A 21,196-nucleotide genomic window follows, 5' to 3' on the forward strand; every position below is an offset into this window, starting at 1 on the left:
TTGGGGGGGTTGTTTTTGTTTGTTTTTTAAATTGAGGATTGACTGCTGGCTGACAGAAGGAAAGTGCCAGAACATAAAATTATAAACAAATAGCCAAGACATACAGCTTCCAGACAGTGTGAAAACCAGGATGCTGTAAGTTTACAAATTACCTATTACCAAATTTCTGTATCTTCCAGCTGATCAGTTTGATATATGCTTGGGACCAGGCTACCTGAAAGACCCCCTTCTCCCATGTGAGCTTGCCCAGTTCTTAAGATCTTCTGGAGAGGCCCTTCTTTCGAGACCACCATCTTCAGAGGCATGTTTGGTGGCAACGCGAAAGAGGGCATTCTCGGTGGTCGCTCCCTGGCTGTGGAACTCCCTGTCAAGGGAGGCTAAGTTCACTCCCTCTCTGCTGTCAGGCAAAGACTGTTTTATTCAAGCGGGCCTTTGGTGTGTAAGCAGGTCTGTTGGGTTGGAGGCTTTTTTTTACCATTGTTGTGTTTAATGTATTTGTTTTGATATTTATGTATTTCTTTCATTTCTAAATCACCCAATAGTCAAAACTCTCTGAGCAGTTCTCAAAAACTAAAAGCACAAAGTACAAAATAAAACAATAGAAAATATGAAAGCTTAAAACTACAGTGTAAACGTACAACCAGAATAAAATCTAGCAGCAATGCAGAGATTTAAAATACAGATTTAAACCAGCAGAGATAAAAGACTAGAGTGCTAAAATGCTGGGAAAATAAAAAGGTGTTCATCTGGTGCTAAAAGGAGTACAATGTAGGTGCCAGGCAAACCTCTGTAGGGAGCTCATTCCACAGCCTAGGTGCCACAACAGAAAAGGTCCTTTATCAAGTTTTATTAGTGATTGTAAGCTGCCTTGAGTGCCATTTTTGGTTAAAAGGTGGGGTACAAGTCAAATAAATAAATATGAAAACATCATGAAATTGGCAGAGCGCACAGAGTCTCCAGCTTAACTGGAACATCTTAAAAGTCCTTTTCTCAGCCATAATGTACCCCCCCCCTGATCTGGAACCAAAGGTAAGGTTGTTTGTGAGCATGCAGGAGCAAGCAAGCAAGCGTGCTGGTTCCCACCTGCTTCTGCTTTCAATTAACTACTCAGGAACACCCTATTCCTACGTTGTTTTGTGATGTCTGAACCTACAAACTCTGGTTTGTTTAGGGGGTAAACAACCCAGAGTTAACCCAACAACAAGCCACGAGTTAACTCTGAATTTAACTCCTAAACAACCCAAAGTTTCTGGCTTCGCATGTCACAGAACAACCCAGGAATAGGGTGTTCCTGGGTTGTCAACTGAAAGCAGAAGTGGCGAGCTGGCAGGAGGCAACTGCCCCCCTACCCCAATTCCTGTGTTAAACATGGGAGGAATTGGTTGTGAAGTGCGAACTGTCAATGAATGGAAGAGCTCCCTCTAGTGGCTTCAGAATGATCATATTTCTGTGATTAGGACTTGTTTGCTGCTTCCCGCAGACCCCAAAATAAAATAGCGTGATTGTGACAGCACTGCAAGCTTGGAAGGATCTAGTTATAACTACTAGGTTAAACTTTTTAAAGGGCAGGAACCCAATGGGTCAGTCCAGCACATTTCACAGCAACCAGCTAAAGAAGCCTGAAGATTTCCTAATTAAAACTAGAATGCTGGCTCCAATCCACTAGACCAGGGCTTATATCACAAGAAGGAAAAGGTACTGTGTCAAGAAAACTGAAATTATGGTATAAACTGGGCCAGCAGTTCTTGCGTATTTTAAATGTGTTAGTCTTGATAGTGTCACAAGACTATTTTTGCTGTTCATGCTAACATGGCTACTCTTCTTGGACTTGTGTATTTTGTTCTATTTATTCTGGTTCCAGGAGCCCGGTGGAACTTTTAAATTTTATGGCAAGGAATATTGGGGGAGGGGGTGCTAAACTGGATGGGAAAGCCTTGGTAATAATAGAGGTACACTTATTGCATGTATAGCAGTGGTTCTTACGTTGTATGGTATACCACTATTCTTGTGTGTCTGTTCTTTGAGGACCACATCTTCTTACCTTTTGTCCATCACATGGAGCATTCTTGAAAGACTTCCAAAGTAGCTTTTGCTCTTTTCTTGAGACCACAGTCCTACAAGACCACATTTGTGCATGGAAGTAGAATCTGTAGTTCAAGTTGTTTTTTTGTACTGCTAAAGAGGCAGGCTGCTTTTCAGAATTTAAACTGAAAATCAGTTGCTTTTTCAGCTGGTAGTGGGAATGACAAACCTGTAGCTCTTCAGCGTTGCCTAATTTCATCTAGGAAGGGGGCACTTACAGCCGTGATCCATGAGCCAATTTAAGAACCACTGGCATATAACTTTTCCATCATAATTGCTGATTGTGTGCTATCTTTCAATAGATTTCTCCTGTTTTCCTCCAATAGGTGGAATCCTCAAATCCAAGAAGATGACTTAGAGACAACTTTATATGGGGCATAGTCTTACCAAGAAGTGCTCTCTGGAGAATTGCCAATCTCTGTAAACTACATTTGTACTGGGTCTCCAAAGATTTATTTTTTTACCTAGGTTTCGTTTTGTGTCCAGTGTCTTTTCAATTCCGCCTACTTAAAACAGTTCTTGGACTAAACCTAAAACTGGAAGTGCTAGCAAATGAACATCTAGACCACAGGATACAACTTTTGCTCACACATGTTCGCATAAGATACATTGCCAGCAAATATGCTAGTGTATATGAGGTTCAAAAGTACCTAAACAATTGCCCTAATAACATGTTTACTATGTGCACTTCTCCCTCTAAGTGGTCACACTGGTTTTCTGGAAGTCTTTTGTTTGTACAAGTGCTGCTTAGCCTATTTATTACTGGAACAGAGAGTGGACCCCGTTATATTTTAGTGTGCTGTATTTTTGAGTACATTTTAATAAAGGTACTCCTTTTTTAAAAAAAGTGATTTCATGTTGCCCATTTAATCAGTTTGAGCATATTTAAGAACTTCATCTGAACTTCATTTTCAAGTTACAATTGTCTTTTCTCCCCACCCCCAAAAAGAAACCGCTATTCTGAGTTATGGTAACAGCTATACTTTAAACATCTGGTTCTAATGCAGGTGAGGTTTAATGCCTTTTTTTTTGGTGTTTACTGATTTTAAAATTCCTGTGGTCTGTTCTTCTTGAACATAGTTTACAACTTTGAAAGTGTTCTCCCCTTGAACTTTTTGGATGCCTCAAAGGATAAGTTTATTTGTGGGAAAACAGAAGTTGCATCCTGACTTGGTTCATCGCTTGAATCCTAGCTGTCAGATCAATTTTGGCTTGAAATTCTTGGCCAAAGTGTCTAACTACATGCAGAATGCATTTCCTAAGCAAAAATTGGGTATTAGGGCTCCCACTGTTGAAGGCATTATGACTTCCAGTCCTGAGCCTCAAGGTCTCATTTTAGAAATTAAGTAGTGAGCCTAAGGAGCTTGCTGCACTCTATTTATTTATTTTTTATTAACAGCATTTTTATACTAACCATTAGCAAGTACTCTGGGTGGTGTACAGAGAACATCTAAAACCATAAAAATATTTTAAAATACAAAACAAAGACTTAAAAGCATCAAAATAAAGTGTCCAATGTCTACAAAGCACTAAAACATGTTTTTTAAACTGAAAAGCCTGGGAAAATAAAGTATTCACTGGTGCCAGTGCGGTCTAGCTGGGCTGGGACTCGGAAGGCCTGGGTTCTAGTCCCCACTTGGACACTGAATGACTTTGGGCTAATTACTGTCTCTATGTAACCAACCTCACAGGGTTCTGAGGATAAAATGGAGAGGAGGCTTATGTACTTCGCCTTGGAGGAAAGGCAGGATATAAATGTAACAAATGATAAATTAAAAAAGAATGTCATGTAAACAGCAGGCAAGCCCCTCTGAGGAGGGCATTCCACAGCAGAGGTGCCACCACTAAAAAGGCCCCCTCCTTTGTAGTCCAGCTGCCTCAGCTCATCTAGTGCTGGAGAAGGGCCTCTGAAGATGATTTTGGGATCCAGGCAGATTATATATGACCGGAGACCTTTGGGGGGGCCCAATCCTATGCATGTAAAAAAGTTCTGCAATTCCCAGCATGACCCAGCCTAGGGAATACTGGGAATTGTAGGACTTTTTCTGTCTCCACAGGATTATGCCTGCAGTATATAAAGTAGACTGAAAAAGTGGTAGGGTGTAAAATGGGGTGGCCAATTATTCAAGGGGTAAAAACCTGAGTACATAAAATATCTTCATTGGCCTAAACATTGTTGCTGATGTTGGAAGCGAGTTCTGAGTGAGTGTCAGTGCTGAGCAAAGTGGTGGATGTTAGATGTGCAGGCTAACAACAGAGGGGCAGCCCAGCGGCACATGTGACCTGCAGGGTCCATCTCATTTTGTCATTAACAACTCAGCTTTGCCTTTATCCCGTGCGCTCCCCAAGGCCTGGAATGTGTAGTGTTCTTGACCATCAGCCCTAACAATCACGGGATGTTGATCTTAAAAAGGCCTTCCAAAGTATGAAGGACTGGTGGAGTACATAGCTTCACACAGGATAGCTGGATCAAGCACGGCTAATCCTGACTGCTGAATGGATGCTGCGTGGCCAGAAGCAGCGTACCTGAGACGCACATGGGCTGCTGGGGAAGCTCTGACCGCCGTTGCCCCCGCTGCTTGCGGGCTTCATAGGAAGCTGCCTTCTCCTGGGCCAGACCCTTATTTATTGTTTTTATCCTCAGCCACAAAAGGCTCCTGGGGCGGCTTACAGTCAATGAACAAATAAGACAGTTCCTGCCTGCAGGCTTACAACCTAAAAAAGACGGAAAAGGCACTGGGGCTGGGGGGGGAGAATTCAGCAAGCTGCAGGACTGGTGGGATGAGTCCCCCCACCTCCCGAGGGAGGCGCAGGCCCTGAAGTCCCCTTCGCCTGCGGCTTGCCCGCGGGGCCGGGACGCCAGCTAGCCCTGCGGGGCGCGGGGAGCCCAGCTGCAGCAGCCCGTCGGCCCACGGAGCCTCGTAGCGCAGCACCGCGGCAGCGGCGGCTCCACGGCGTCAACGGGCAGGAGCGCGCCCAGCCCTGCCTGGAGCCGCCGCCGGCAGCCACGCCCGCAGGCCCAGCAGGCGCCCCTGCTCAGCCGTGGCCGCAGGGTCGCGGCGCAGTGGGGCTGGAGGGGCCGCGAGAGGCAGGAGCCTCCCGCCCCCGCGCCTCCCGCCGGCCTCGCGGCCCTCCCGCTGCTCCGGACCGCAGCCCCACGGGAGCGGCGCGGGGGCCGGGCGGGCGGGGGGCACGAGAGCGGCGGGGTCCACGAGGCTGCCACGGCGCAGCAGAAGGGCGCCGCCCCGTTCCCAGCAGCAGCGCCGGGCCGGGCCGGGCCGGGCCGGCGCCTCCCTGGAGCCCCGCAGCGCCGCCGCCGCCGCCGCCGCCGCCGGGTGATGGCACCGGGCCGGAGGCTGCCGTGGCGGGAGGCCGAGGAGCCCCGGCCCCTCCGGGTGACGCTGGGCCGGTCTCTCCGCCCAGCCGACCGCGCAGGGCGGCTGCGCGGGGCAGACGGAGCGGGAGCGCCGCGCACCCCGCCTCGGGCTCCTGGGCCGGGCAGGAGAGGCGGGAGGCGGACGCGAGGACGCAGGGCGGGCCGCTTCCCGGCCGGGCCGCAGCGGAGCCCGCGGGCGCCGCGCCCTTCGCTCGCCGCCGCCCGCCGCCCCGCGAGGCGCCGCCCCTTTCCCGGCGAACGCGCCGTGCGCCGCCAGGCCTTTTGTCCTCGAGCGGCCGCCGTGGCCGCCTCCCCCCGCGGGAGCGCGCGGCCCCGCCCGCCATCTTGTTCCCCGCGGCTTGCGCCGCCGCCGCCGCCGCACGCCGAGCTCCGCCCGCCGGAGGTGGGTGAGGAGGAGGGGGAGGAGGAGGAGGAGGAGGAGGGGGCAGTGGGGGCGCCGGGGACGGGGCCTTGCGGCCGGGCGCGCCCCGCCCCGCCGTGACCGGGCCGCCCCCCGCGCTGCGCCCGCGCCCTTTGGCCCCGGAGGCGGCGCCGCCGCCCGGCCCGGCCCGGCCCGGCCCGGCTCGGCTCCGCTCGGGGGCAGGAGCCGGGCGCCAGGGCCCCGCCTGCCCGCGCTTCAGCGTGACCGCGGCTTCCTCCCGAGGCAGGCCGTGGGCCCGGCCGCTGCTGCCCCGCGGTGGGCTGGCCTTCAGCTCCCGGCAAGCCCAGCCTGCGTGGCCGGGCCGGGGACGCCGGGGGCTGCGCCCCCACCGGCGGGGAGGCGGGCCGCCCTGAGGGGCCGCGGCTGGCCGGGGTCTGGGCCGGGCCTTCCCCAGCTCTGCCTGGATCGAGCCCGGGCCTTCCGCTTGCGAGGCGGTGCTCTGGCCCGGGCCGCAGCTCCCCTCGCGGCCCTCGCCTGTGCGGCCGCGGGGCGGGACTGCGCAGATAGGAGGGGGCCTGGTTCTTGATGGCTGGAGGCCGCCGGGCGACAGGTCAGCGCCTGCACTGTGGTGGCCCCAGTGCCGCTACTTGGCCTCCTCCCGTGGAAGGGGCTGGCTCCGCTCGGGGACGAGCCTGTGGCGAGGTCAGACTCCGCCTTGACGCTGGGCATCGGAGCACTCGCTGAAAGGGGCCCCGCGGGGTGTGTGAAGCGCCCTCAGAGCGCAAGGGCAGGTAGTTTGCCGAGGTCCTCCTCGGAGGAACCGCTCTGTGTTCTTCCACCTGTGGAGGTAGGCAGGTCTATAGCGCAAGATCGTGGAATGCCCTCCCAAAGCTTTGTGCTTTGAGGAGACCCTTGTAACGGGCATTTTGTTGTGTTGCTACTGAGCACTTTTGCAAGCGTTGTAAACGTTCGTTGCTGTTGGCATTTTTGTTTTGCTGCTAATGTTTTTTGCTGTTGACATTTTTGTATTGCTTTGTGTATTTTAAGCTTGTAAGCTGCTTTGGAGTGTTTTCTTGTAAACTGCCAAGTGGGATAAAAGTGTTTAGGAATTAATAAGAATAAGTATTAATTATTTGGCATTTTTGCACCTTTCCTCCAAAAAGCTCAAGGTGAAGTACATAGATCTGTCTTCCTTTTCCATCAACGCCACTTCTCCCATTGTTTTCTCACAACAGCTCTGTAAAGTGGATTAGTCAGTCACTCAGTTTACTTCATGGCCGAGCAAAAAATTGACCGCAGGCTCAAGACCAATAGTCTCCCGTTACACCATTCCCTCTTGCTCAACCGTATACATAACTTGCCCTTACCAAGCTCTCTAATAACTAGGGCTGGGGGGAAGAAAGTGAGGTTCCTAGGGGCCAAAATTGAATTATCAGACAGAACCTTGATCTCTAGGCACCAGCATGACACTTCTAGGCACCCAGGCAAGCATTCCTAGTCACTATATTATGCACACTAAAAACGTTACATATGTACTTCAAAAGACAGGCACACACATCTGAGAAGGGGGAACACCAGAGTGGCATCTGTTTGTCCATAGTTGGTCCCTGTGGCGTGTACTTCTCTATGTGCTATGGAAATGACTAGTGTGTAAAGGTGCTAACGTAACACAGTAGCTAAGAGCACAATCCTATACATGTTTAGACAGGAAAAAGTCCTACAACTCCCAGCATTCCCCAGCCAGCCATGCTAGGGGAGGCAACCACCTATCCAACGCAGGGCAGGAGAAGCACCGAGGGGATCATTCACTCTGCCCTTCTCCTGCCATGCATTTGCAGCTAGACATCCAACTTTGGCTCCGCCTAGCCACAGCAAGGCGGAGCAGGGGAGGAGGTTTCCAGACGACACATAGTACATGTCATACTGGCGCTTCTGCCTTCCCTGCCCCGGAACTCCCTGTTTTGGCCGCTCCATCCTCTTCTTCAGAGCACGGAACGCGGGCCTGTTCCACATTGTTCCACAGATATCCTATGGCTATCTAGCCACTGACTAGCCACCATAGGATTATTCCCTAAGAGACTGAACGGTGAGCTGGGAAGCCTCTCATTCTGATCTTGCCTTTGCCACAAACTTTCTAAGCAGCCTTAGGCTCTCAGCACCACCACCCCCAATCTATAATATAGGAAGGCTATCAGCCCACCTTGCAGGGTTGTTGTAAAGATTACTGAGATGTTTGTGGAACACTTTGAACATACCAAAGTTTGGTGTCTTGGTGTCTGTGTATGAACCAAATTTCAAATGAGCTGCTTGCTCTCTGGAAATTTTATTTATATATTTCTAAAGCTTACATCCTGCTCCTGCCTGTTTCCCTGAACAGGAAGTCAACCAGGATGGTGTTTTGAGATAACTAAGGAATTGCTACGACTACCCAGGCCTAACAAAGCTTTCATTTCCAGTGCTTAGAACCAAAAGAATAATTTGAGGAGAGGGACCGACGCCCTTTGACTGTCGGTGGTTATGGCAGGGGGAAGAAGGGGACCTAACCGGACGTCCTACTGCCGCAACCCTCTTTGCGAAACTGGAGCCATGGGGGGTGCCGGCCATTCCACCAGTTCTTCGGTCACCAGCGTGCGCTCCCGTACCAGGTGGGCACGAGTCCCAGGGGTTGTGGAGTCACTCTACCTGATGAAGAGTTCTGTCAAATCTGAAACCGTCATACTCCTACATAAGCCAAGGTTGGCCCAGGAAAACACATCCATTTTGCTACTTTGCATCTCCAGTGTTTTATTAAGCAGGAGATTCTACCATACGGCTCTTGAAAAGTGGAGTAACACAGTGACTCAGAGAGTTGGTTGACGTTCTTGGTTCAAACAGCAAATTCACTAGGTCACGGATGGGGAATCTCAACCTGAGAGCCAAATCCAATTTCAGAGAAGCTCTCGAGGGCCACATTCCCAGTGGTGGGCAGGGGCAAAGGCAAAGGGGGCGGGGCTGAAGGCAAAAGGGTTGGAGCCCCAAATACTACCATACTGTGGCTTAAAAGCTGTTGCTCCCAGTAAGTCTTAAGAGAGGCATTTCAACTTTTTAGGCTGGGGGAAAACCAGCGCAGAAGCAGAGAATCCACCAAATGGTTGGTGGTTGAGGGAAAGGGGGTGGGGCCAGTAGAGGGGGCATGGCCATCTGGGAACCCTGGCGAGCCAGATTTGGGCCCCAGGCCTGTGCTTTCCCACCCCTGCACTAGGGGTCTTGGGCAAGCCACTGTCCCACAACTTTTGCCCCCATCTGCATTATAGGGATAGGAAGACTGACATGACCTACAAGGTTATTCACTTATCCAGATAACCCCCTGAAATGCTTTCAGCTTTCTAAAAGACCATAAATGCTCAGTAGTTATTAAAGGCTGCCACTCCCCACGAGCGTCCCTGCGCCCTGTCCTCTTCAGGCTAGTCCGAAATCCCGTTCATTGTGCAAAGTGGGAATATTAAGAGCATGGAGTAGTGCTGTGGGTTTTCCGGAAAAAAATGAACTGAATTATTTTCTGGAAAATGTTCCTATGCAAATGAAGGTAATTTGCACAGGAGCATTTCCCAGAAAATTTATCTGATGCAAATTAAATACCCTGTAATTTTCTGATACCCTGGAGAGTTATCTAACTTAGGATGTTTATTTTACTTGTACTTAGGATACTTTTTTTTAGGTTTGTGTTTACTATGTTCTTTCTTTATCCCAATATGCCACAGGTATGTTACCTGAAATAATTGAGGACAGGAAATAAAGCACGTGTAATGTGCTTTAAATGTTATTGTATTGGATTGCTTGTAAAAATTTAAATTTTTAAAGTATATATTTCTCTTAATTTGTTCAAATTTAAGGAAAAACCAAAGGTATTGAAAACTGTTGATACACTAATCAATTTTAGCGACCCAAAGAACTCTGCATGACTTGCTGACACTCATCTGTTTCAACTTGTACAGTCATTAAAAACCAGTACAATACATAGTCATTCCTGAAAAAACTGTTTTTATTCTCCCCACACACAACCCCCTGCTTACAAATCAATGATGTATGTATTCTCTGATGTATTTGCCAGGAATAGTCACCAGAAAAGCATTAATTATAACTTTGAGACTCCCAAGCTTGCCTAATATTATATTTGTAATTGGGAGCCATTCATTGTAACTAATTATTGTTTGAAATGGAAACTTTCCTTTGGAAAAAAAAGCACAGGAAAATTTTCTGTCTTGAAAAATTTCCCACCATCCATCTCCCCTAGTGAAATTGCCTTTTTTGAGGTCTGGATCTCTTCTTCCCTTACTGTGACCTATAAGGTAAAAGCCACCTATTTTAGAAAGTGTTTGACTAATTATTACTTATTTTATTTATTCATTTCCTGTCTTTTAGGGCAAGCCCTCACAAGGTGACTTACAGTAAAAGTGTTTAAAAGTTTTTAGGGGCCAAATGGAGTTCTTGGGGGAGGAGAGTCCACAAATGTGGAGCCACCACTAAAAAGTCCCTGTCTCTGGGACTTGGCCTTAGTGCCAGGCCCAAGAGCGGGGCTTCTGAGGCTGAGCTTGGGGCTCGCTCAGGTTCATTTGGGTGAAGGCACTTCTTGAAATAGCCTGGTCCCAGAGTGTTTAGGGCTTTCAGGGTTAGGACTAGCACTTTAAATTGAGCCTAGAGATGAATGGGTAACCAGTGCAACTGATTCAAAGTTGGTGTGTTAACAAACTGCTTAACCCGCGCAAGCATCCTGAAAGCTGAATTTTGCGCCAATTGACGTTTCCAGAGGGCAGCTCTAGGTAGAGAGCATGAGGGTTGTCTAGCCTGATGAACTGCTCTATGCTGCTGTGGCTGTTCTGTTGCCGAACATGAATTTCCTGATTTGAGTAGGTTTGTGTGAGCTGCCTTGCCTTTTGGAAAGACACCATGCAAATGATTTAACTGAATAAATATTACCATTATTATGGTTTATGGACCGGGCAGTGCAAGCAAGATGATCGCTTCAAAGCACTCTCTCTTGCCTTGGAAAAGGGCATTGTAGAGGCAGATGGAAAAATGGAAGGAGAGAATGCTTTTGGAACAGAGGAATGGGGAGAGCTCCTAGTCTGCACAAATAGAGGCGAGTTCATGTTAGCAATGTAGACTTAATTTCTGGGGCTGATGCATTTGAATGTTTGTGATTCTTCCTAAGTTTATGTCTTCTTTTTTTTCTCCCCCCCACCCCACCCCCGGTAGGAGTGGTTCAGGGACGGGTCTTTCCAGTCCTCCTCTGGCGACTCAGACCGTGGTCCCCCTCCAGCACTGCAAGATCCCAGAGCTGCCCATCGAGAGGAGCATCTTGTTTGAACTCCAGCTCTTCTTCTGCCACCTTATTGCTCTCTTTGTCCACTACATCAACATCTACAAAACAGTGTGGTGGTACCCTCCGTCTCACCCTCCCTCCCATACCTCATTGGTGGGTATCTTTATATCTTCCTGCCCATTTGCAAGCTCACAAAAGAACACTGATAAAGCCAGTAAAGTATTAAAATGTTATTAAAAATTCCCTAAATGCTTTCCTAAAAAGGAAGACGTTGTGCTTCCTAGAACAGCTTACATTTGAGAGCTCTGTGGTGCCAGCTGTTGCCTGAACACAGCCAATACAACACATTTGCCAAGAGAGATGTCAAGAGTAAACAAAAACATGAGACAACTGCTTCTTAATATCTGTGGGTAATAGCTGAGTTTTAATTCCAACAAAAGACCATGTGGAGTATACAGCTGAAAGAAGCAGACCAGCACAAAACGTAGATTGAGGGAACTCGCCCTTAATCTTTTAAGAAACTGGAATACTTTGGTCCCCTTGTGGGTTCCATCTTTGTTTTCAAATGCTTCCCAGTGGGTCTTGGAAGCCCCACCCTACTGATTTTTCATGGTTTTCTCCTTGCTTGCAAGCCTGCTGCGTGTGGGCCAACCAGTTTTTTTTCCTCTTCCCGCAGAATTTTCATCTCATTGACTTCAATGTCCTGGCGGTGACAACCATTGTTCTGGCAAGGAGGTTGATTGGTGCTATCGTGAAGGAGGTGAAGGAGGTAGAGGCCTGGAGCCCCTCATCCCACTGTGGGGGGGCCTCACATTCTGTATTTCAGCATGTGCTTACTTGGCTTTTGTTTCTTGTGTAAAGCACAGCTGTGCTCCTCTGCAGCTGCTGTCCATTTCAGTGGGGCTTCCGCAGGAGAACTTGCCAGTGGGGTGTGACCCTTGCCTGTTTCTCATAAGCAGAGGCAAGCACTGGTGAACTTTTGGAGTTTCAAAAGACCCTTTCTCTCCACCCCATCATGTCACGCAGGGGTGCCCACATAGCTGTGAGTTCCTCCAGGTTTCTATGTCCTGCTCCCTGGAGGAATCCCCGCTGTTATCTCAGGTCAGAGACCGCAGTGGGGGTGCAGGTGGCAGCGGACTCCACTGGTGCTGGGAAGAGCAGGTGCTCTTCCAAGCAGTAGCTGAGTCGCTTTGCACAGAGTGTGGCACCCTCGCAGGGATGCCGGGCATCGTATGAAGCTAGGGACCTGGCTGGTGCTGGGAGGAGGAGCTGCTTTGAGCACGACCACACCCACTGATGTCAGCCCCCGGAGGACAGTCTGGCCCCCCCACCTATATATAGTTCTGCACCCCTGGTGTAAAGTATTATCTGTGGGGTCAGGGGCAAGTATCTCCCTCATGAAGAGGTATGAAGAGCCTCAGGTGAAGGGAGACACTCCGTAGAGAATGCTTGGCTTAAGCCACTACGGTGCAATCCTGAGCTTGTTTACTCAGAACCAAGCCCCTATGAATTCAGTGGCAATTACCCCCTGATTAGCAACTGTAGCCATAGGACTTTGAAAGTGAAACCACCACCTGGAATTCTGGGGCACTGCTGATTTTTCCCCAGGGCGGGAAGGGGCATTAATTTCTATCTTGTTCTTCCTCTTTTCCCTTCCAGGCTTCTCATACTGGCAAAGTTTCCTTGCCACGCTCCATTTTCCTGGTGATCACTCGCTTTGCCGTCCTTACTGGGGCAGGTTGGAGCCTGTGCCGATCAATAATCCACCTCTTCAGGACATATTCACTGATAAACCTCTTGTTCTTATGCTATCCGTGAGTATCTTCTTGTGTTATGGCTTCTTGCTGGGTCTCAGGGGAGACAAACTTTGAAGCCTCAGAACAAAATGGTCCCTTGGCTAGACTGCAAAGAAAAATGCCCAGGGTGGTATATACTTTTGCACTACAAAAATCAAAATTATTACACCAGCTTAATCAAAGTTCTGTGCCAAGAAAAAACTGGATTCTGCAAACTGTATATAATACACATTTGCATGATTTATCTATTCTGTATAATATACTCTGCAACTTTTTGGTACTATTTTGTATAATTCACTGTGTACTCAATTCCCCAGTCTTGGCTCAGAATTTTTACCATTGGCATATAAACACCTATATATCTTCTCTGGGTAAGCCTTTGGCACAGCTGAAATAAAGCTGTAAGTTGGGTAACTGCATTCGTGCCTATTCACCTCCTATTCCTTCTGGTTCTCTTTCCTCCCCTCTGCCCTTTCAAAATGTAGATGGTCACTTCCTTGGAGACAGGGGCTTATCTTTTGCTTACATTTTTCTGAAAAGTGCCAAGACTGTATGTTGGTACTGTATAAAGAAGAGCCCGCTTCCACCTCCTCAGCTATTGTGGGAACGCCTTTCCTTGGAGTTGCATGAGGAAAAGCCTCCTGTGTGGCATGCAGGGTGTTGGTCCTTGGTACTGTGGCTGAGCAAAGAGCCTCGCCCCCTCCAAGTATCCCCTTGTTACCTCCTCCCATGGGGGGCTTTTCTACTCTCCAGTAGCCTCTCCGCCTTCAAAAAGATGCCTCTCCAGCACTTCCCCTTATCAGGTCAGTGTATATACCACAGGGCATCCCCTTGTCCTTGGGAAGAGGAAGAGGCGGGCAGGAGAGGCCTGCTTCTCATCTGGCCTTTCCACCTCTCCCCAATCCTTCCCCACAGGTGAACCTTGCACAGGCTGTGGCTGCCTATTGGTAGGGATCTTGCACATCACCTTGAGGATTCCACAGAAAAAAACATTAAGAATTTTAAAAGGAATCATCGTCATCTGGGTCCTCCTTTTCTGTGAAGCCATGGGCACAAGCCCCTGATCCCCATTCCCTATTACAGGGGCAGGGGACAACTTGTAGGCCAAAACCTTTGGAGGGTCTGCAACTCTCATCAGCTCTAGACAATATAGCCAGGAGGCCACACGTCTGGAGTGTCACACATTGCCCACCCCTGTGCTACAGCAACTAACTCTCAGTAGGTGTAATGGCCATAATTACCTTTCCATCTCCTTTTTACCCTGGCTGCCGTTTCCCTTCCCTTTGCCTGCTGTCTCCCTTGTATTGTTTCTCTGGCCTCTCAGGACCCATCCTTTGTACCTCACCCTGGACATGACTGGTGCTATACGAATGAGTAATTTCGGGGCTGCTCTCCTCACCCCCTCCTCCTCCTCCTCCTCCTCCCAGGTTCGGCATGTATGTCCCCTTCCTGCAGCTGAACTGTGACTTTCGCAAGACGGGCCTCTTCTCCCACGTGGCCAACATTGGCCCTCGTGACACGGTCGACATCGGTGCGAGGGGCAAGGACTACCTGTCAGTCCTCAAGGAGACCTGGAAGCAGCACACCCGGCAGCTGTGCGGTGCAGAGGCCATGCCCACCCATGCCTGCTGCCTCTCCCCAGATCTGATCCGCAATGAGGTGGAGTACCTGAAGATGGACTTCAACTGGCGCATGAAGGAGGTGCTGGTGAGCTCCATGCTCAGCGCCTACTATGTGGCGTTTGTGCCAGTCTGGTTTGTAAAGGTATGTGAGAGAGTGGCAGGTTGTGCCTCTGCGGCACAGAATGGAGCCCATGTGACTCGGGGGCCCGGCTTGGCTTGTTAGGGCAGGGGCGCTGGGCCCTTTCAGCCCAAGGGACGAGTGGAAAGCAGTTGGGGCCACATTACAGTGGTGGGCAGAGCCAGAGCCAAAAGCTAAAATACTAGAAATGCCAACCTGTTGTAGCTGAAAGCTCTCACTGCCAGTCACTAAGTTTTAGGAGAGGGATTTTTTAGAATGCCGGGGGGGGCACAGAACCTGGGAAACCACCAAACAGTCTGGGGAAAAGGGGTGTGGCCATCTGGAGAGCCCTGAAGGACTGGATTTGGCCCCCGGGCCTGAGGTTCTCTGTGGAGCAGAGACAGATATGAAGAATAGGTCTTCTGGCAGGTATTAGCTATAAGGGCTCAGTGGGACCTCCATGTGCTGCATCCCAGATGGTGGGATGCCAGATGGTGGGAAGGCTGCCCCGTCATTCTGTGTTAGTGAGGTTCCAGAGGCATTTGGCTGGTGGTTGGAAACAGAGTGCTGGTCCATCCTTTCCTGGAAGATCTTCTGTGTGGGGCTGTGAACTGCCTGGCAAGACTGCAGTCTTGCCTTTGAATTGCTCATGTTTTCGGTTTTGTTCTTGAAAGCAGACCCATAAATATCCATTCATCTCCTTGCATGTGGCAACTGAGGAACCCGGCTCAGTTCAGCTTTGAGGTCTCCCTCCAAACCCGATCATAAAATCAAATGTATTTTGAATAAAATACGTTGCATTTTGCTACAGTCTAGCCCCCAGAACCACTGTCTGTAGAACAGAGCAGCCTTTGAAGACGGCCAGCTTGAAGACGGCCAGGGATGTTCCATCCCTGCTCTGGAACATTCTGACTGCCTTGCAGCTTCAAAAACAATTCCTCCAGGAGGCTCAGCTACCCTTGGAGTGGCTCACTTTGTGGATGGGATTGTCCAGCTCTAAAGAGGCAGCCGCCGTCCTGAGTGTGCTCTCTCTCTCTCTCTCTCTCTCTCTCTCTCTCTCTCTCTCACCTTTCCAAAGAATACTCAGTATTATGACAAGCGGTGGTCGTGTGAGCTGTTTCTCTTGGTCTCCATCAGCACCTCCGTCATCCTCATGCAGCACCTGCTGCCCGCCCGCTACTGCGACCTCCTCCACAAGGCTGCGGCGCATCTGGGCTGCTGGCAGAAGGTCGACCCAGCACTTTGCTCCAATGTGCTTCAGCATCAGTAAGCAGCCTTCTGGGCATGACAGCCTTACCTGGAGGAGAAGACTATCAACTAGTCCTGATGGCCGTGTGCCACCTCCAGTGCCAGAGGCAGCGAGCCTCTGCACACCAGCTGCTGGGGGGACATGGGTGGGAGGGTGCTGTTGTGCTCCTGTCCTGCTTGTGGGTTTCTCATAGGCAGCTGGTTGGCCACTGTGTAAACAGAATGCAGGACTAGATGGACCCTTGGCCTGATCCAGCAAGGCTCGTCTTATGCTCATGACTCCCAACCTGAGCATCACCAATGTATAAAACTGAGTCAGTTAGGTTGAATCAGTTCAACATAAATGAAACCCTGAATGGAGGGCCTTTGGCTGTGTGAATGGTCCCTCACTTGCATGCTTCAGTGCAGGGATTTCTCTTCTTGGAGTTTGCTTACACCAAGGGTGGGGAACCAGTTTTAGGTAGGAGGCCAGATTGCCCCCCATCAGGCCCTCCACTGATATCATCACCCCCTCCCCTACCTTTTTTGCTGTTGACCATGCTGAGAGAGGCACAGAGAAAGGAACTTGGCCAGGGCTGGGAGGAGCAGCCATCTTCCTGGGGCATACATCGTCCTCATGGGGGTGGTGCACCCTGCACAAATGGACTTGGCTGGCGCTACTGAGTAGAGCTGCCCCTCCTCCCCCCAGCACCCACAGAGTCTCTGGTTTCGCAAAGCACAGAGGTTCCACTCTCATAGCTGACGCCAGTCACTTTCAAGCTTTCTGCTGATAGCAAACCCTCTTTATATCAACTTATCTGTCCAGGAATTTCTGCATGTCTGCTGCAGAACCCAGAGGATTCTCGGATGTGTTCCAGAATCCTTGTATGTGAAGCCAACCAAGTTTGGTGTTGCCATCGCTCTGCGTGAAGTAAGAGCTTGTTCTAGAACAGCTGAGGAGTCTTGGGCAGGCTGCCTTTCATGGATGTTTCCATGCTATTGCTGTTCTCCCGTTGAGTGGGAACCCTTGCTAAGCCTCCAGAGACCATGGGTTTCCCAGAGCATAGTTTGAAAGCCATTGGTCTACACCACCAGTTATCCTGGGACCACCACCCCTTCCCGGTTCTTTCAGCATCTGCCTTGTGTAAAGCGCCAGTCAGTGAGGCTGAACCAACGAGAACAGAGGGGCACAAACCCTGGTGAAAGCAGATGGATACCCAGCTCTCTTTCATCCTGGGATTCCTGGTCATGTTAACCAATAGCCGAGGAGAATGGAATGGCAAAGTAGGTTGCTTTTGTGAAGCTAGCCAGCTGCTGCTCGGAAGCCCACCACATTTTGTTTAAAAAGGCACAGGAGAAAGGCCAGTAAAAAGCTGGCAATCTTAGGAGGCAGATCTCCCCACAACCCTGGAATAATGCTGTCGGCTCTAGCTCAGTCCCCTGCAATTCCGTTCTGGGTAGACAGGGTTTGTATCATTCAGAATTGCTGTCCATCAACAACCTTTGAGATGAGCTCAAAACTTTGGCCTTCTAAACATCTGCTGCTGCTCCTGCCACTGCCACCCCTCTTTCCCCTCCTCTTCCACCCCACACACACATACACACACTGGTGTCTCAGCAAATTGGAAAAACAAAATCCTTCTTAGTGAGGAACCCGTTAACTTTTGCACATGCAACAAAAAAAGTTCATGCAACACTCTGCAGTCCTGTGGCCTGTTTTGGGGGACTAAGCCCCATTGAACTCTGCCGAGCCAAGTTCAAAATGGTCTTCGCCTCTCTCCTCCATGTCAGGTGTCTTTCCATTTATTTGCAGGTGGACTGAGGAGTGCATGTGGCCGCAGGGGGTGCTGGTGAAGCACAGCAAAAATGTGTACAAAGCCGTGGGCCACTACAACGTCGCTGTGCCTTCTGACGCCTCCCACTTCCGGTTTCATGTAAGCTTTGCCCTTTTTGTTATGCTGACAGGGTGTTTGGGGGTGTGAATGTAGGAATGCCATTTTTATCCCACCTTTCCTCTGTCCATGGCATACAAGATTACCCCTGCCCATTTTATCCTCACAATAACCCCTGTGATGTAGGTCCAGGTGTGAGAGAATGACTGCCCAAGATCACCGAGTGGGCTGAGTGAGGATTTGCACCTGGGCTACCCCAGTCCTAGGCAAATGCTCTAGCCACGTCACCATATTGCTTCCCTGGTGCATGATGTGGTTTGCCTGTTAATCTCTTCAAAAGAGCCCGGTTCTGCAGCCAGAAGGGAGCAAGCACGAGTGCATGGAGTTACTTAACTTCCATAGCAGTGCCTGCTTGCTGGATTGGTGCCCATCATAAGCAGGGCTCAACCCCCGCCCCCCCGGGCTTCTGTGTCTTTCATATATACCGAGCTTGGAATAAGCTTTGTCGTTTGAAAACCAGGGTGGCTCAGTGGAGAGAGAGTTCAACTTGTCTCTCTCAGGCTTCAAGTCTTGTCTTTGCAAGTGTCCATTTCCTGGCCTCCATTCTTCTATACATAGAATGGGACAGAGGAGTGAGCTGTTGTGGGTGCAAACATATTAAAGCAATGGTTTTCCAACTTCTTACCCTTGGGGAACCTGTTCCATATCAATTTGTTGGCTGATGAACCCCTGAATGTCTGCCATGGAACCCGTGTATCTGGGGAGAGGAATCTGGGGCGTGTGCTGTAGGGCATATTGCTTAGTGCATCTGGGCCCTGGCCAGGTCTCTACGAACTTGCTGTCTATTATTATGGATTTCCATTTTTTTTTTTATCAAGGTAATCAAAATGGCTTATACATGTATAAAAAAACCCTAAAAATAAAATCTGATAGTAAGAATATCTTTTACTAAGTAGAATATACTAAGAATGAAATCTAAAGTATATCAAGGTGAAAACACAGAGCAGCATTCCAACCAGTATTGAACTGTTTCTTTGTTAAAACCATAGAAATTAAATATCAAATCTTTGATACCTGCCAATTGAATATCCGCTGAAGATGGGCCAGAAAGCAGGGCCTCTGAGGCCAGTATTTGGGCTCCAACAGGTTCATGCGGACAGCCACTTCACACACCATTTACAGCTTTAAGGGTTTAATAGGAGAGCCGTTTGCCTCACACAAACAGAGAATCTGCTTAGAAAACACCTAACACTTTTCTGCAGCTGCATGTTGCAGAGGAAGATCGGTAGTGGGCTGGTAAGCTGTCTTTTAGAAAAGTTTGTCCACCATTGCTGAACCGTGTTTGAAAGTCACTGCATTAAAGGTTGAAAGGCACTCTCCAGTTTTAAAAAAGGAAAGTTAAGCTATCGGCAAGCAGACCTGCACGTTCCTTCGAATGCATTTTCATTTTTTAAAAATAGAATTGCAAGTTTCTATTCCTCTTGTAGGCAACAATCTAGGCACTTCCCAGTAAACCATAAACGTCTCACATGGAGTGGTCTCTTGCCTTCTAGTTCTTTTTCAGCAAACCCCTGCGGATCTTGAACATCCTGATTCTCCTTGAAGGGGCTGTCATCTTCTACCAGCTCTACTCACTGATTGTATCTGAGAAGTGGCACCAAACCATCTCCCTGGCTCTGATCCTCTTCAGCAACTACTACGCCTTCTTCAAGCTCCTGCGGGACCGATTGGTGCTGGGGAAAGCTTACTCATATTCCACCACCAGAGAGACTGACCCAAAGCTAAACTGAAGGAATCACACAGCACACCTAAGGAAAGCGAGTGAACCGCCTCAAAGCTTTGTCGGGGCGACCCGAGACATTTCTGCCACCCCAGGCGCCTGCACCACACTGCCGGAGAAGTGTTCCCCGGGAGGCCTTGCAGAGGGCACTGGGGCGCAGTGCTTGAGGAGCAGGGCAGCCAGGCCGGCCCTGAGCTTTGTATATCTTTTTTTACCACTGCTTTTGTTCTCGTTTTGTTTGTTTTTCTTTGATAACTGATATGATAAGGAAAATACCTTATTTTTGTACTCCCAGCTGCTGTCAGTCTGGTTTGTTGACTAGCAGGAGCAAGCGGTAAGAGCTGTGGGTGCGTCTGGCACGCGTGTCTGGCTATCGAGTGGGGGACTTGATTTGAATCTTAAGGTTTCTAAGCTCATCACCTTGTCAAAAAAGAGGCTCCCTGACTGCTGGTGTAATGAGGCGGCAGAGTGTGACCGGTGGTGCAGTGCACCAGCCACTCTCACCTCTGCTACAAACCTACCTCATGGGGTTAGACGAGCCACGTTTTTCTTGGCCTAGCCTCCTTTCTGCATTATGAGTGTAAGCGTACTGCTGGCCTGCCTTACAAAGCTATTGCGAGGACTGTTGAGTCAGGGGAGGCGAAATTGCTTTAAGTTAGAATGTGCCCTTGACGCTCATGTTGTCACACTTTAGCTAGAGCCCTGAGCATACATGGCATTTTGCTGATCAATCTTGGCAAATAAGACAGTGAACAAAGCTGGCAATTGTTGAGGGGAGCTAAGAAAAAAATAATTTGGAGAGAACAAGTGCTGACTGCCCATTTATTTCCAGAGTAATCAACAAGACCCCAACAAGCTGAGGCTGTGTCCCTCCAGACTTTGGGGTCATGGTCCCCCACTAACACTGCAGCTGTCTAATAGTTTTCCAGGCAAGCCTGCCTGACCACAGCTACCAAACTGGGACAAAAGGCCTTTGGCTAGTGGTGTAAAAAGAGGATCGCCTCATCCCTTGAGCTTTCAGAAGGTTTCTTGTCCCTTTTTGGCAATTGTAAAGCACCTCAAGAAGGGATGGTCTCCCTTCTGTTGGCAAAAAACAACACCGAGCAGTGGATTGTGGGAAACTACCCTTATTTTTATACCAAGGCATTCCAGATTTGAAAGGGTAATGAAGGATGAGCAAGGTTCCCTTGTTCCTTTATTGTTCCAGAAGTTTGCCGCATACATCATTTCACTCTTCCGCAATTCTGGTTTAACTAAACAAATTTCTAAATGTTATTCTGGCATTGGAGGATGTGGAATTTCCCTTTGCTTAAACATTCCCAAGCATCTTTTGTCCCATTCTGCTACTGATGCTCATTGGTAAAACGGCAAAAAAGCAATCTTGATATGGTTGTACATATACAGTTGCATCAAGATTCTTTTTGTGATTCCTCTGTTTAGTCCATACATGCATGAGATCCTAAACATTGGTAGAAAACCACACACAAGAGACTGAGTTTGCATGACGTGCTAACTCATCGTGGGGGCTGCCCATGATGGGTCAGTGTATCGTGTGAACCTGGACCGTTTTTATCAGGGTGGGTTGTTTTTCCCAAACAAGCCACCCTGATAACTAACAA

General features: G+C 49.3%; 2 protein-coding genes across 12 annotated transcripts in view; both read left to right on the top strand.

Annotated features, from left to right (window-relative positions):
- The window catches only part of KHDRBS1 (KH RNA binding domain containing, signal transduction associated 1), a 30,111-nt gene extending 27,188 nt beyond the window's left edge, over nucleotides 1–2,923 (top strand). For 2 of the 3 annotated variants that reach the window (XR_014785178.1, XR_014785180.1), the window contains one exon: nucleotides 2,409–2,923. The gene's annotated coding sequence lies outside the window, so the exon portion shown is untranslated. Of the gene's footprint in view, nucleotides 1–179; nucleotides 356–2,408 lie in introns of those variants that run through there. The other variant, XR_014785179.1, reaches the window with a different exon arrangement.
- A 2,845-nt stretch (nucleotides 2,924–5,768) lies between these two features.
- TMEM39B (transmembrane protein 39B) lies at nucleotides 5,769–19,871 on the top strand. Of its 9 annotated transcripts, none has more exons than XM_084816055.1 (9): nucleotides 5,769–5,865; nucleotides 8,297–8,575; nucleotides 11,076–11,295; nucleotides 11,819–11,911; nucleotides 12,802–12,956; nucleotides 14,366–14,702; nucleotides 15,757–15,944; nucleotides 17,719–17,839; nucleotides 19,351–19,871. In XM_084816055.1, the coding sequence occupies exons 2-9, from the start codon at nucleotides 8,358–8,360 to the stop codon at nucleotides 19,585–19,587; spliced, it is 1,569 nt and encodes a 522-aa protein (XP_084672181.1). In that variant the 5' UTR covers nucleotides 5,769–5,865; nucleotides 8,297–8,357; the 3' UTR covers nucleotides 19,588–19,871. The 9 variants fall into 9 exon arrangements, with proteins under 9 accessions (XP_084672181.1, XP_084672185.1, XP_084672179.1 ...); XM_084816059.1 differs by having other exon boundaries at nucleotides 8,297–8,485; XM_084816053.1 differs by having other exon boundaries at nucleotides 5,769–5,861.
- Nucleotides 19,872–21,196: the final 1,325 nt, after the last annotated feature.

Source organism: Heloderma suspectum, chromosome 10 (genome assembly GCF_057233095.1).
Source record: "Heloderma suspectum isolate Gila_16-S chromosome 10, 16-S_ref, whole genome shotgun sequence".
Lineage (NCBI taxonomy): Eukaryota > Metazoa > Chordata > Lepidosauria > Squamata > Helodermatidae > Heloderma > Heloderma suspectum.